This window comes from Triplophysa rosa, linkage group LG25 (genome assembly GCF_024868665.1).
Source record: "Triplophysa rosa linkage group LG25, Trosa_1v2, whole genome shotgun sequence".
Lineage (NCBI taxonomy): Eukaryota > Metazoa > Chordata > Actinopteri > Cypriniformes > Nemacheilidae > Triplophysa > Triplophysa rosa.
The window spans coordinates 17,576,232-17,593,038 of NC_079914.1; the positions used below are offsets into that span (position 1 = coordinate 17,576,232).

Here is a 16,807-nt window from a genome sequence, read left to right on the forward strand (position 1 = left end):
TACATCAGATGTTGACAGGCAGAATTTGTCATTTCAGGTTTTATGAAGAATGAGTTCTGCTCCTTGTGATCACTGTGGTGTGCACTGAGATGGGCTTCATGGTGGACTGTAGCCTACTAATTTGGATAATATATGCAAAAGCAGATAAACAAGTCCTTGAATGGTGCCCGTGATTAAGCAATGATAAACTCATGTCCTTCAGAGAATTTTTGTGGGAAAACCAATATATCACAACAGGTTAAAAACTGAACAAAACTTAAATTAAAACCAGTTAACAGATCACTCTGACCTGAGACCTTAGATCAAAACACCAATCAAAGGGTTTTTGATTCTCAGAAGTGTTCAGATGGGGAAGGGACAGTGAGTGTTTGCATAAGGTGTGTGGAGAGAATACTTCCATTTTCATTTCTGCTGAAACACAATTCAGTTCTCTCTATCTACTGACGCAGCTGTCTGGACCATCGGTCTCATCAGACCAAACCAAACAGAATCATCTGCTATGACTTAAACATCACAAAAGAAGAATTACATTACAACAACCATTTTCACGTCAGTCTTCAGGGTTTGTTCTGAAGATAACACCATGGGTCCCAGCTTGATTTTCCTCTGTCTGTCCCTTCTGATCGCCAGTGGTAAATTGAACTCGTTAAAGGTTTTTTTTGCTTTCACAGTTGCTCATATGGCAGTTCTTTCTAATTAAAATCATATTTTTGTGGATTTCCTTTCATGTTTTTAGAATCAAATGTCTCAAGTTTATCAGTTTGTGCAAATGTGCCTTCAGGCATAAAGCATATTGAAGGATTGATGCCAAAGCGTGTAACAGACACACCGGTGTTATGCCGAGAAATGCACCCCTGCCAGATTATGCACCCCTTCGCACAATGATTAGGGTCTGGATTAGGTTTTTAGGGGAGGGTCAGGATTAGCCAATCGGACAGCGTGTTATTGAAAGAGGTGCATAATCTGGCAGGGGCACATTTCGGCACGACGCTGTTACACGTTTTGGCATGATACTGGGTTGGATATATTGCTTTGAAATGTCAAAATGTTGGTCAATAGCACAAAATCCACCTATGTGATGTCATGATTAATAAAAATGAAATACAACACAATGAGATGAGAACTTTGAATAGCCTTGTGTGTAATAACCTGTCCTGCCGGTTTATCCATTGTTTTTTAAAGTCTCAGTTTGGGGGTGTGGAATCCCATCTAATGCTGTTTAATGCTGCCTTCACATGCTTCACAAAATATGAGTTTCCAAGGGAAAATGACACATGAACGCCCTCTGATGCCATGTTTACCACTGGAGGGTTTCATTTGAATATCCCCAGATGGGAACGTGGCGGATGGGAGTTGATTTCTGTTGTTTTGACCACAATAGCTTCATAGCCTGGTCTTGTTATTATTACTCCTGTTGGTCTAATATGTGGATTATAGTGTTTAAATACATTTTTCTGAGACACACGCCTTCATTCTCTCTGACAACAAAGCACCTGAACACACAGCTCGGAATCATGACTTCATAAGTAGGAATTATGTCGGAGCCAGGTGGTCGAGTGGTTCGTGCTCCGTCATATGGTGCCGGTGCGTCCCGGGCGACCCAAGTTCGAATCCCGCCTCGTGGTCCTTTCCCCGACCCTACCCACTTCGCTTCCTGTCCTCTCTACAAATCACTGTCTGTCAAATAAAGGCAAAAATGCCAAAAATAAATCTTTAAAAAAAAAGAAGAAGTGGGAATTATTACATTTCGAGAGCATGCACTGTAAAAAATGATGTGTTGACATTACTTAAAATATGTGTGCACCATTTTTGCATCATGTTTTTTAAGTAAATTCAATTTAAGGAGATTTTAAGTCAATGTAACACGAAAATCTTTGTTGCGTTTACACAAATATATGAGTTCACTTGACCTTCTTTACTTAAAAAATTATGTAGCACGAGTTCAATCAACTTATAGTACTCATGTAGGCTGTACTTAAATTCATTTTTTTGCTGGCAAAATAGAATGTCCCAGCTGAATGTTTCAACACTTTTCATGTAATGAACCAACACAGTCTCACAGGAATTTGTGATATTATCACAAACCATAATCTAATTCATCTTCATCAACACAAATTTTTTAGTGTCACCCAGCACGACTTTCCATCAAAAGTACTTTAATACGCGATATCTTTCATATGTATAAATATATATCAACGCAATCTGATGGGAGTTCATACCTATTTTACAAGGTGGCTCATTCGTGTGAATTCCTTTTTCCTACGATCTTATTCTAACATTTTGTTATGACATGACTTTTCCCCGTGACGTTAGGTTTAGGGGCGGGGTTAGGGCAGCCATTTATCATTGCTTTGCCACCTCCTGAAACTAGCATTTAGCATGTGATTTTAGGGTGTGAGTTGAGGTAAGGTGTTGGTTAGCCAAGTCCTAAAGTATTTGCGACTTCTTTTGATATCAGGTTAGAAATATATAAATGTACATACACATGCGGTCTGTGTATTGAAAAATGGTCGTGCTGGTGACACGAAAAAAAGAGGAAATTCGTGTTGATGAACACGAATTAATAGATTACAGTTCGTGACAATTTCACTGGGTGAAATTGGGACTGGGTTGCATGAACAGTAATGGCTAAGATAGTGCTTCATTAGAGTTAACAAAATAATGAAACACTTTAACATGTAAATGTTATTTTTATGCATTGGAAACTGTGTTTGTGTTGTTCAGGTGTGTTTGTGTTGTTCAGGTGTGTTTGGTGTTGATCCAGATGAAGTGAAGTCAGTGATGGAGGGACATTCTGTTACTCTACACACTAATGTCACTGAACTACACACAGATGATCTGATCGTGTGGTATTATGGATCTGAAAACACATTTGTTGCCAGAATCAATGGAAAGGCCAGCAGCACCATGTTGTCTGATGATGAGATGTTCAGAGACAGACTGAAGATGAACGATCAGACTGGAGATCTGACCATCACACACATCACATCTCAACACTCTGGACTTTATACACTGAAGATCAGCAGCAACAATAAAGCTTCAGTCAAAAGATATAATCTTACTGTCTATGGTGAGTATTTCAGATTCAATCTACTTTCTAAAGTGTACACGTCATATATCAAACGAGCTTTATGTTTCTCATGTGTGCAGTTATATAGAAATGAGCTTTGATTTCATCACTGCAAGTCTGTCTGGAAAAATCACTGTTTAATTCTCATTGAGACTGTGATTTCTCCTGTGTTCTGCAGGTGAAGTGTCAGTGAGGGAAGGACATTCTTTTATTCTCTACACTCATGTTCTTAAAGAGAGAGATCTGATAGAGTGGCATTATGGACCTGACAACACACTTGTTGCAACAATCGATGGAAAGGCCAATAGCTTCATGTTCTCTGATGATGAGAGATTCAGAGGCAGAGTGAAGCGGGATGATCAGACCGGAGCTCTCATGATCAATGACACCAGATCTCATCACTCTGGACTTTATAAGATCAGCATCAATAATAGAGTCTACAAGAGGTTCAGTGTTACCGTCAGTGGTGAGTATTTCAGATTCAATCTACTTTCTAAAGTGTACATGTCATATATCAAACGTGCTTTTTCTCACAATGTTTTAATGTTTGTTCTGAGTTCTGAATATAGTTGTTTGTTTAAAGCATTAGCACTGTGAGCCTTTTGTTCATGAGGAGTTACTGAAGAACATGTTCTGTAGTGTGAATAGATGTTTTGTAGTGCTTTATGTTTCTCATGTGTGCAGTTATATAGAAATGAGCTTTGATTTCCTGCAGCACAGGTTCTATTACTCCACCACCGGACGTCTGTCTGGAAAATCACTGTTTAATTCTCATTGAGATGTGATTTCTCCTGTGTTCTGCAGGTGAAGTGCCAGTGAGGGAAGGACATTCTTTTATTCTCTACACTCATGTTCTTGAAGAGAGAGATCTGATAGAGTGGACTCATGGGCCTGAAAACACACTTGTTGCAACAATCGATGGAGAGGCCAATAGCTTCATGTTCTCTGATGATGAGAGATTCAAAGACAGAGTGAAGCGGGATGATCAGACCGGAGCTCTCATGATCCATGACACCAGATCTCATCACTCTGGACTTTATAAGATCAGCATCAATAAAGTCTTATATAAGACATTTGAAGTTACTATCCATGGTGAGTATTTTAAATTCAGTATATTGTATATGTGTGTACTTTAAAAAAAGAGCCTTATCATTAATAAACAATGATATTTTGTGGCGTTACTCCTCGGCAATTCCATGAAAATGTCAAACTTCATGTGAAAAAAAAAAGTTCAGCAAAGGTTTTTCACCACACAGGTACCACAGATTTCAACATTTGATCATTTAAATACCCATGTGAGGTCTCTCTTAAAGTTCTTACAGTTTTTTCTATATGTAAAGAATGATTATCCATAGTCAGATAAGCGCTCTCAGAACCGTCACATTTATAATGTGCACATGAAAATAACAAGTAAAGTAACTCTTTTATGTTCCATGAAGAGGCATCCCTTGTCCATTTGTTGAGTGTTTTTGCTTCTGGTTTGTGCACTTTAAATAACAGAAATCCTACAAAGTTTGTCGTCGCACAAAAACATTTGCCCTTTTGTCACACATTTATTTCCCTTTTTTTTAAGTAGAAAACTTGTGCATTGATATTTTTCTGATGTCTGGATACTATCATGATGATTCAATATATCGGTAATAAAGTTGAAATGTCACGTCCATAACGTTGGAATTGGCCTCTTGCGTTTTAAGATGAAATTCTCACAGCAAACTTTCTCTGCCACTGGAAATCTTTGATTGATTGATTGATTGATTGATTGATTGATTTATTGATCGATTGATTGATTGATTGTTAAAAATGCATCAGTTATTAAAATTAATATCCGTCTATTCTGTTTATTTTTATCTTTGTAGATTCTCGTGTCCTGTGTAATTCCTGTCGTAGGCCTACTCCTGCTGATCTGTGTCTGTATGCTCACAAAGAGGTGATCAAGCACTTACAGCTTTACCTTCAGATAACATGCCAACAAATCCTCTTTTTGACATCACTGCTAGTGAGGGCCTTCACATAATGACGCTCTATTTTTCAGCAAATTCATCACATGCTCTGACAGATGGCAAAAGCAGCATAAACTCTGGCACCACGTTTAATGCAGAAGCTTCAAGGTTCCTGTAACAGTGAGGCAGGAACGGGGAAGTGAGAATCCATCATGGGTGGGCGGATTGACACTAATATCATACTATTGATACCAACATTGGTCTGTCGGGATCGATATTTCAGTTTGAATCTCTCTAATTGTCGCTAAAGTACACTGCAAAAAATGACTTTCGTACTTAATATTTTTGTCTTGTTTTCCAGTACACATGTCTAAAAAGTCTTGAATCAAAAGGCATTTTATTGATGAGCAAAATGACCTCAGAAAATAAGTCTTGATTTAAGAAGAATATTTGGTGAAAACAAGCAAAAAAATCTGCCAATGGGGTAAGAAAAATAATCTTGAATTAAGGTTTACCTTTTTCTTAGTCACTAAATTCAAGATTATTTTTCTTACCCTATTGGCAGATTTTTTTTAACAAATTAACAGAAATTTCATATTTTTGTTCTAAAAACAAGACTTATTTTCTTGGGTCGTTTCATCAATAAAATGCATTTTGATTCAAGAATTTTTAGACATTTGTACTGGAAAACAAGACAAACATACTAAGTAAGAAAGTCATTTTTTGCAGTGTATTGCTCCTGTTTCATCAAACAGCAGACAAGTAACGGTCTTTGCTATGTTTCACTCATTTCACTTGAAACAGGCCTCACAACCGGTGGGGCCTCCACCTGCGCTCGAAAAGGAGCCCCGCCCCTTTCATCACGTTGCCCACCCACCAGGGTTGAAGCATAAAGGGTTGAAGGGGCTTGAGGCACAAGTTTCACGAAAAAAGTTATTAGAAAACCCTCAAAGTCGACAATTTTTTAATTAAAAAATCTTGGCGACTGTTGGTTTTAGTGTAATATTTCAATTAATTTAAAAATCATATTTTAATCAATATTTAATAAAAATATTAATGGATACACGCTTCATTGATCCAAAATTTCACGAACAACACAGTCCAACACAGTCTCACGGGAATTCGTGAAATTATCAAGAACCGTAATCTAATTCACGTCTTCAACATGAATTTCCCCCTTTTTTAGTGTCACCCAGCACGACTTTCCATCAAAAGTACTTTAATACGCGATATCTTTCATATGTATAAATATATATCAACGCAATCTGATGGGAGTTCATACCTATTTTACAAGGTGGCTCATTCGTGTGAATTCCTTTTTCCTAAGATCTTATTCTAACATTTTGTTATGACATGACTTTTCCCCGTGACGTTAGGTTTAGGGGCGGGGTTAGGGCAGCCATTTATCATTGCTTTGCCACCTCCTGAAACTAGCATTTAGCATGTGATTTTAGGGTGTGAGTTGAGGTAAGGTGTTGGTTAGCCAAGTCCTAAAGTATTTGCGACTTCTTTTGATATCAGGTTAGAAATATATAAATGTACATACACATGCGGTCTGTGTATTGAAAAATGGTCGTGCTGGTGACACGAAAAAAAGAGGAAATTCGTGTTGATGAACACGAATTAATAGATTACAGTTCGTGACAATTTCACGAATTCCCGTGAGACTGGTTTGCACAGTCTGTGAAGAAGATAAATTGATAACTGTTAACGAAGCTCACGACATGAAAAGTACATCTGTGTAAACCGTTTAATGCATGGTGTATAAACTCGTGTTGAGCGTTAAATATGAACTATATTTTATTATATTAAATCATCAAAATAATATATTAAATTAAATATGTCTTTCATCACGTGTTAGTTGGTAGATGAGTGTTAGGGGGCATCCAACGTTACTTTGAAACGGGCCTCTGAATTGTAAAGACCACCTCTGCAGCAGACTGGCATCTTTCACATCTCGAACGCACATGTCGCTCCTCCTCTACAGGAAAGTACACATAGGTGTATGCTTTAAAAAGTAAAAGGTATCAGTAGGCTGCCCTGTATTTTCTTGGTTTTAGATTGATACCAAACTTTTCTATTATTTCCCGCCCCAACAGCAGAGCAGAGGCGGAGCAACGTGTGTGTTAGAAATGTGAAAGAAGCAGCGTGTTCAGACCCACGTCTGCTCTTTTATGGAACGGGAGCAATACTTTAGTGCAGATTAAAGAACTGAAAAATGAAATATCTTTCCGATACCAATGTTGGTATCAATAGTATTGATATTATTATTAATCTGCCAACCCCTGCACAACAATTTATTAACCCTCAGTGGGTCCTCGTTTCCTGTTCATACTACCGGTGTTTCGGGTCAATATGACCCCAACAATTGATGAAGTAATTGTAAAAAATCTATACATTTTTAATCATACAAATAACATATCTTTTTGTTTGTTTACTTCTCATCTTTACATTAATGCTATGTTTTGGGAGATATGAAGTACTTTTGTACATATCTACCACAAAACTCCTCAACTATACCATTAGTACCATTATACCATGAATGTTTTGTTTAATGAAAAAATCACTTAAATGATTATCTTAGTGTAATTTAAGTTGTTTCTGGATATTGATCTAGGTCTTAGATGTAGACTTCTGCCATCTGCTGGTTAGAGATAAACCTAAAAGAATTACAGTAATAAAATAAATTGTTTTGACCAGCAGAGGGCCATAGACAAGCATTCATTTTACTGGATGTGGCCTAGTGGCCTAGGAGTATGTTACCATGGCTCAAGTGCATGAATTGTTGGAACAACAAAAATACTTCTAGAGAACCTTGCTTGAACAACAAGAAAAAGTTTTAAAACTACCCTGTTGAAAAAAACAGCATATGCTGGTTTGGTATGTTTTGATGCTGGTTTGACATTGAACTGAGGTCCTGACTCTCATGGCACTTCTCGTAAAGAGTAGGGGTGTAACCCTGGTGTCCTGGCCAGATTCTCTCCAATGGCCCCTGTCAATCATGGCCTTCTAATATTCCCCACCCTCTGAATTGGCTCTCTCTCTCTCCTCTCCACCGATAGCTGGTGTGGCGCATATGTACTGTGGCTGCCGTCGCATCATCCAAGTGGTGGTGGAGAGACCCCCTCATATGATTGTAAAGCGCTTTGGGTGTACAGCAATACACAATAAAGCGCTATATAAATGCCTCATTCTTCTATACTTTCTCTTTTCTATCCTATCTCTCAGGTAATATCTCATACATTTGGAAACTGTTAGTTGTATCATTTACAATTTTATGCAATTACTTTGTATAACCATTTTACATGTAACATCAATTTGAGTCTGTTATTAAATACATTTACAAATATGCAGACTAGTGTTGGTTTAATGTTCATATTTAAACACTCCATATTGCAATACAATATAGTCATGACTCATGTTATAGCAACGCTCTCCCACATAGCTATAATCCCTGAACGTATCTCCGTCATTGGTATAAGTGGCAGAAGGGTGAAAATTGACAAAAAAGACAGTTTTATTCCATCTTACTTTTAACCTTTCTTTAGTCATTTGGGCATCCCTATTGTTTGAACCACTATAGCTGAACCACCCTTACAAAGGGTTGCTATTCTAATAAAGCAACGTTATATTGTGGGGTTCCTCAGGGGTCCATACTTGGACCCTTATTATTTCTTATTTATATAAATGATTTATCTTATTTATGTAAATGACTTATCGAATGTCTCAAATATTCTTACTCCAATAATGTTTGCAGATGATACAACCGTAATGATTTCTCACTCAGATGTTAACTGATTAAGAATGCAAATGATGGTTTAATCGTTTATGCCAGTTGGTTTAATTTAAATAAATTGTCTTTAAATATAATAAAATCAAATTTGCACTCCCACATATTTTGCTATAATCTCTCCTTATTTACTTTGTTGGTAGCAAAAGGGTGGAAATTGACAAGAATTATGCAGTTTTGTATCTTGCTGTTGATGTTTCTTTAGTAATTTCGTCATCCCTGAACCACTATAATGAAACCACCCTTACACATTTCAAGAATTGTTGTTTATTGGTTATTTTAGCAAAATACATGAAATATAACATAAAACACCCTATTGTACACATCTGTCAACAAAAATAAGAAGAAACATGGTTATTTACAGTGAAGAGTCAACATTTCACTGTAATTTTTTTATTATTGTACAATAAACTAAAATGTAATGTCTTGTTAAATATTATTCATTGTTTTACATTGTTTTCATAATTCATATTAAAACTAATGTGATCATTCATCTGTTTGTTCTTCCCTTTTTCTTATTATTTCCTTTATTGGACTTGGACTATGTGTTTCTGAGAAAACGGTTCATTGTGTTGAAAGAAAAAAATTTCACTTGGAATTGTTTCAGTACAGGGAATATGTAAGAAACACCCAATACATACCACATGTTTTGGATTGATACTGTATAAGCTTAATAGCCAAAAATGAATAGCGCACAAGATAACTGTAATAGGCTTTATGCCGAATGTCACACGCAGATACCGGAAAACAGGTCTTATCACATCCGTTTGTATAAGCTTTAAACATAAAGAGCCATTTGAATAAAATTCCTTTAAATGAGCAACCAAAGATGATAAAAATTGATGCCCATCACATAAACAGATTGAAAAATATATATTTTTTATTTTCTTCCCACAGACATTTGAATATTTAAATAGAAAAAACGGTAAAAAGTACAGAGATATCGTCTAAAAAATTAAAAATAGAGAGAAAATAGATAACATAAGACAAAATAAATGTAAGGACTGAAAAACATAGAGTAAGTTAAAGGAGCTTTCCACATAAGACTATACTATATTTGTGTGTGTGTGTGTGCGTGCGTGCGTGCGTGCGTGCGTGCGTGCGTGGACGGACTTGGTTTTTATGTTAGTGGGGACCTAAACCTGAATGCACACCAACTCATGGGGACTCGTGTCACTGTGGGGACCAAAATTGAGGTCCTCATGGGCACAAAAGCTTATAAATTGTACAGAACCATATTTTTTTTAAATCTAAAAATACAAAAAGTGTTCTATGATCTTTAGGTTTAGGGATAGGGTTAGGGATAGGGGATAGAATATACAGTTTGTACAGTATAAAAACATTACGCCTATGGACTGTCCCCACGGAGATAATAAACCAGACACGTGTGTGTGTGTGTGTGTGTGTGTGTGTGTGTGTGTGTGCGTGCGTGCGTGCGTGCGTGCGTGCGTGCGTGCGTGTGTGTTCTCATAATGTAATAGGTAACTATCTATATAACTAATTTATGAACAGTTAAATAAAATGTTCATCTACATATGAAAATATCAAAAAACAGGTAAAAGCATATTTTTATTCATAGTTCCTGTCGTCAAACCATCAGTCATGACGAGGTGATCATTGTCTCATGACTCCTGCATACACCATCATCCACCACTGCAGCTCTCTGACAGACAAACACAAAAAACATCTCAATGAACAGGTGCTTTCTTAAACTAGCAGTTGCGAAAAATGAATTATTAAAGTAAATTTAAAGCCCACAGTAAAAAGTGTTTGTCATGATTTCTGTGGGGAAAGTACCACTTATCCACCTTTTCTTCACGTCTCCGTGGAAGGTGCCATAACAGCTAGTGACTTGCTTTTGAATGCTCCGCACTTCTCTTTAGTATTTGTTATTAGTTACTGATCATTCTAAATAGTGGGTTCTGCCATAAATTTGGTCGTTAAAGCTTTCTCAACAGCTACAGACAGATCAAAACATTATGTCATACAAACACAAGCCGACAACAAGAGCGGAATAAATAACATTTAAAGATAGATCTATTATACTGTAGCTTATACTGCACCTCTCAAAAACATCACAACATATTTTTTATTTCATTATTTACTTTGTTACTTATTGTATAGTTCATCACTGTTAACACATTGTGCATATATCCAAGGCTAAGCAATTTTATTACAATATAATATAATATATCAAGTTTATTAATGGTTTAATATAATGGTTTAAACATCCAATGTTAACGCTGCATAACTGTTTGCTTCAGTACTTTCATCATTTTAAAGCTCTTCGTGATCTACGTTCTCAGACAAAACGAGATATGTCACCGCTGGCTGAAGTTATGTCATGCCAGTAGATGTCACTGTCAAACATCGCGTGAAAACGTGTTTTTTTTTTTGCTGTTTTGTTTAAAAAACTCTTGTATGTGAGGCCACCGTGAAATAATTTAGACATTGCTCGTTGACTGTAGCACTTGTCAGCTGGAGTGCCCTTGTACTCCACCAGAGGGCACTTACCTCATCAACCGGACCACACACACTACATTTCTCAGTTTTCCTTTACCTGGACTCATTGAGTGCGTTTCCATGCACAAAATAAACGGATATCTATCAAAAATCAGCTTAAAAAGGAACCTGTTTTCACGTGCTTACATGCATAGTAATAAACCGGCTACGCAGAAAACCGCGTTTACACGTAAGTTTGAGACTTGCCGGGTTTCTCGCGTGCAGTGACGTCATCCTCGATAGTCTGTTTAGTCATTAAAAATGCAGCGGGAGAACGGTCAGAAGCTGTATTTTTATATCTCTTCTCATGTCCGCAGTATCTGCATATGCAACAATAGTTCTTCATTTTGACGTTTCTACATCAACTGCATGATTCCAGAGAGGACTTTTGTGCGTTATTTTACTATTACTTCCGTCTGGGACTTTTACTTTTGTGCTGTCAGACATGCGCACATAAACACAACTGAGAGAAAACCAGTGAAGGCGTTTACATGCAGCGCGAAATCGGAGTAATGGGCAAAAACTACCTCCGCTGATAGCACACGTACATCTGGCAGACATCTATTTGATGTCTGCATTTTCATCTGCAAGACATCTGCCCTACATCTCTGAGACGTCTGCTGTCAGATAGACCTCTAGAAGATGTCTGTCAGATGTGTAGGATTTAGAATGCATGTACAACAGCTCTTTCTAAGATGTTTAGCAGATGTTTTTAAGCAGCAGATGTTTTCCAGATCTCCAGATCTTTAGCAGACATCTAACAGATGTACTGTACATGCTATCTGGGCCTGCAGCGGTTTTTGCTTAAGCCGTTTATGAGCTTTCCCCGATAAAAGATAAACTTTTACGCGTTTACATGACCTTACACGTTATCAGTTTATTAAGCATAATCTGCATGGAAAACTGCATGGAAACGCGCTCATTGTTAATCGCACTCACCTGTGTCATGTTATCCTGTTTGTTCTGTCTATTTAAACACAGTTTCCTCACTCATTCGTTGCTTGATTATTGTGTTAATGTTACAGTTGCTTTTGTTTCTTCAACCTGCTCTTTCGTAGGCTGTTGTTTGGACTGTTTATCTGTGCCTGTTCTTGGATTTGCTTGTGGTTTGCCCCTTAATTAAAGTGCATTTGGATCCTACCTCTATGTATGTGCAAACTGTGACATTAGCATTATGCGCTTTAAAAATGACAAAAGTTTTGTCAAATCTGTGTAAAAGCTTTTGAACTAGTGCCAAATTAATTGGATCAAGCAAACCGGAAGTCTTGAGGCCGGCGCGTTTGATTGTTTATTTGAAAATGCCAGCAGCAGTTTTTTCGCGTTCATCGTATCAGTAATCTACGGAGCCCGTCTGGTCACCCCTCGGAGAAAAGAAAACAAGACCCGCAAATCCGTGGCAACAGTTTTGTAATTCGTTCCCTCAGTTTAAAAATCCGTGCTCTAGGATTAATAAACTGTACCCACGAGTTTACAATCCGTGCTCTCGGTTTTGTAAACCGTCCCCTCAGTTTTTGAAATCTGTACCCACGAATTCATAATCTGTGCCCACGCTTTCGCAATCCGTGCGCACGGTTTTGCAAACTGTAGCCTACTCGCGGAATTAGCCTCTGTCTGTCAACAGAACAAGCTCCTTCCTACAGGAACATTAACCAATATTGTATACTGTTTTATATATAAATTATCTTAATGTGTTTACACACGAGTGCGTGGCGCATATAAAGCATGCGTTCATTGCCGCGTTTCACTGGCATAAAGTTGGTTTGACATTAAACTTTCGTGAATGGGACCGTCTCTAAAGTACACATTAAAATACCCTTTTTCCAACTTCAATGGCATTTAAAGGGAATGATTTATACCCACAAGACTAACTGTACAGTGTTCATGTGTGTGTCAGATATAATGCACACCTTTTAGATTATTTATATTTATTATAATAAACCGTTAAATCAAATGCAAATATTCCTGTCTTTCACTGCTGTATGGGCTCATACATAAATATACACATTTTAAAGCTCAATAGCATTTAAAGGGAATGACTTCCCTGACTAACTGTGAAGTGTTCATGTGTGTGTGAGATAGAATGCACACCTTTTAGATTATTGATATGTATTAAAATAAACCATCAAATCACATGCAAACATTCCTATGTGTATAATGGTCTCATACACAAATATACCATTATTTAAAGATCAATATACGTATAGGAATATGTGCATATGATTTGATGGTTTATTTTAATACTCAATAATCTAAAAGTTGTGCATAATAGCTGACACACACATGAACACTGTACAGCTAGTTTTGTGGCTATAAATCATTCCCTTTAAATGCCATTGAAGTTGGAAAAATGTATTTTAATGTGTACTTTAGAGATGGTCCCTAAATTCCAACTTTATGCCAGTGAAACGCGGCAATGAACGCATGCTTTATATGCGCCACGCACTCGTGTGTAAACACATTAAGATAATTTATATATAAAACAGTATACAATATTGGTTAATGTTCCTGTAGGAAGGAGCTTGTTCTGTTGACAGACAGAGGCTAATTCCGCGAGTAGGCTACAGTTTGCAAAACCGTGCGCACGGATTGCGAAAGCGTGGGCACAGATTATGAATTCGTGGGTACAGATTTCAAAAATTGAGGGGACGGTTTACAAAACCGAGAGCACGGATTGTAAACTCGTGGGTACAGTTTTTTGAGGGAACGAATTACAAAACTGTGGCCACGGATTTGCGGGTCTTGTTTTCTTTTCTCCGAGGGGTGACCAGACGGGCTCCGTAGTAATCACAGGCATCAACTTGAAAAAAAAACATCGTCCAAGCATCCAAGCCGGCGTTTTCAGCCTGTGATTCGGTTTTCTGTCGCGTAAAAACGGCTCAATGTATTCAGCCCTTTAAAGGGATATTTCAGAGGCAAACTAAAAGGACCCTGTTTTTACTCACCTTCAAGGCATCCTATGTGAATTATGACTTTCTTCTTTCAGGCGAATACAGTCATCAGAGTTATAATATAATTTATCCTTTTCTTCCAAGCTTTAGAATGGGAGGGAATGGTGGATGAGATTTTGAGGCTTCACAAGTGCATCACAACTTCAGCTCCATGGGGTTTTGTTGACAATCGGCGTGTGTGCGCATAATGTAAACACGTGCGTGTGCGATAGATTATGACACACGACACAGTTATGAATGATCTCACCAGTTTATGTGTTTGTCTTTTATAGAATGTTGGTTCTGCGTAAGTGATCTCCTCTTCACCACTCCGAACTGCTAGCAATAATAACAGATACATTTAAAAATACATAGAATTATATTTATTAATCAAAGAACAATTATAGAAACATACACATTCTTTATTTAATATCTATATATTAAACCTGTGGTAAACCTATATCTTACCCTGTTGTTGTGTGTTTGTGTGTTTTCTGCGGATCCAGAAGATCAGAACAGCGGTTACAATCATCACACATCCAACAACAACACAACAGATCACAACAACAGCAGACGGCACTATAAAAAACGTTTAACAGAAAGCAATAGTTAAACTCAAAGCAGTTTTACTGTAAAATATGGTGATATATGGTATACTTTTCAGGAGTAAATGTTATGAAAAAGATCATAATGTAATTTACAGTTAAAATCTATATTACATTTATATTACATTTGACATTTAAATCGATGTGTTTCTACGCACATTAGCATGTGCCATAATGCATCACTGTTTTGTTTAAACAATAAGTGAAAGATCTGTTCCATAGCAATATCATGCTGACTCACCTGCAGACATGTGACAGAGTTGAGTGATGTGTAGATGTTGTGTGTGGTTTGTGATGGGATTGTTGACCACACATCTGTATGTGTTTGTGTCCTGATATTCCACCTCCAGAGGTAGAGAGAGTCTGATGTTGAGATCAGACACACTGATGCTGGACAATAAACTCTTTCCTTTGTACCAGGAGACGCTCACATCATGTGACACATTCACCACTGAACACAACACACAACAACATGATGATGAAGATGATGAAGAACATTGAGAAGAGACTCTGGAGATGACGGGAACAGGCAGATGAGCTGAAAACGTTTTTTGCATTTTTAAAACTATGGTGATTTATATGATTTAGATCTTGAATAAACTCAACTCACCATAGACAGTCAGATTGAAGTGTCTGATGAGGACAGAAGGTTTTCTGATGATCTCTAGTTGATAAAGTCCAGTGTGTTGAGTTGTGATGTTTGTGATGATGAGAGATCCAGTCTGAGCATCTATCTCTACATGATTCTTCAATCTCTCATTAATAAATGATGTTATATTGGCTTCTCTGTATAATTCAGCTATAATCTGATCTGGACTCTGAACACCAAACATCCACTCGATCACATAATGTGTGTGTAGTTCAGTATGAGTGTGTAGAGTAACAGAATGTCCCTCCATCACTGACACTGACTTCACTTCATCACCAAACACACCTGAACAACACAAACACATCTGAACAACACAAACACACCTGAACAACAGAGACAAACATTATTAGGCTAAAATGCATTTTATTCACGTGCATATTTTTACACAGGCTAATATTGTGGCTAATAAAATCCTAAATAAATTAAGTAAACACTCACCGGTCAGATGCCACAGACATGAACACAGTAAAACGATCACACAGATCATATTCTCCATCAGTGTGTTTGAGAAACTAAGCGTCTCTTGTGATGTGACAGGAAATATCTGTAATCTTCCCTGACGCATCATGAATACAGCCACTCACATGAACGCGCACACATAAGCAAGTGCTTGATCTGAAACACGAGACGTCAACAGACACACAACCGAGAAACTGTTAAGTGATGGGAATAAAAAACAACCAAGAAACTGTTAAGTGATGGGAATAAAAAACAACCAAGAAACTGTTAAGTGATGGGAATAAAAAACAACCAAGAAACTGTTAAGTGATGGGAATAAAAAACAACCAAGAAACTGTTAAGTGATGGGAATAAAAAACACAAAGGAGACGATTGTTGACAAACACTGAGTGTTTAGAGCTATTAAATGAATGTCGACAGCATTTGGGCTACATGAGAATAAATGAATTTTAAAATCTGTAGATGAGCACAGAGATTGTCTGTATCATCATCAACTTTCCATTGATCAGCTCTGACCTTGAATCACTCACATTACTCTCATCTATTTCATAAAGCCTAGTTAAAAAAACACTGTTTTATAATCTGTTTTATATAAGCTACTTTCATGACTTCTCTATTTAATGTAATCTAAATACACTTTAAGCCATTTGTCTCTAAAGGGTAAGGTTGTGTTTGACCTCTGACCTGTGTCAGTAAATGAGTTTGGAGTGAAGTGCATAAAGATATGAGTGGAAAATAAGAAACTGTTCAGCAGACAACTACAGGCACACAAACTGACCACAAACACATTAATATACGAGCTGTTTGTCCACTGAACAGATGAGACCACACGTGTGATGAGACCACAGCAGTTTCACTTTGACTC

At 37.3% G+C, this 16,807-nt stretch overlaps 1 protein-coding gene across 1 annotated transcript; it reads left to right on the forward strand.

Moving 5' to 3' along the window:
- The first annotated feature begins 430 nt into the window (after nucleotides 1-430).
- LOC130549044 (uncharacterized) lies at nucleotides 431-5,264 on the forward strand. Its single transcript, XM_057326181.1, has 6 exons — nucleotides 431-632; nucleotides 2,744-3,070; nucleotides 3,249-3,536; nucleotides 3,875-4,162; nucleotides 4,927-4,997; nucleotides 5,103-5,264. The coding sequence occupies exons 1-6, from the start codon at nucleotides 584-586 to the stop codon at nucleotides 5,121-5,123; spliced, it is 1,044 nt and encodes a 347-aa protein (XP_057182164.1). The 5' UTR covers nucleotides 431-583; the 3' UTR covers nucleotides 5,124-5,264.
- Nucleotides 5,265-16,807: the final 11,543 nt, after the last annotated feature.

What these genes read in the sequence shown, in the direction of transcription:
- LOC130549044 (XM_057326181.1), top strand. Translation starts at nt 584, where the DNA reads ATGGGTCCCAGCTTGATTTTCCTCTGTCTGTCCCTTCTGATCGCCAGT. An exon ending in ATATAATCTTACTGTCTATG is followed by an intron (nt 3,071 to 3,248) that starts GTGAGTATTTCA and finishes TGTGTTCTGCAG; the next exon opens with GTGAAGTGTCAGTGAGGGAA. An exon ending in GTCTGTATGCTCACAAAGAG is followed by an intron (nt 4,998 to 5,102) that starts GTGATCAAGCAC and finishes TCTATTTTTCAG; the next exon opens with CAAATTCATCACATGCTCTG.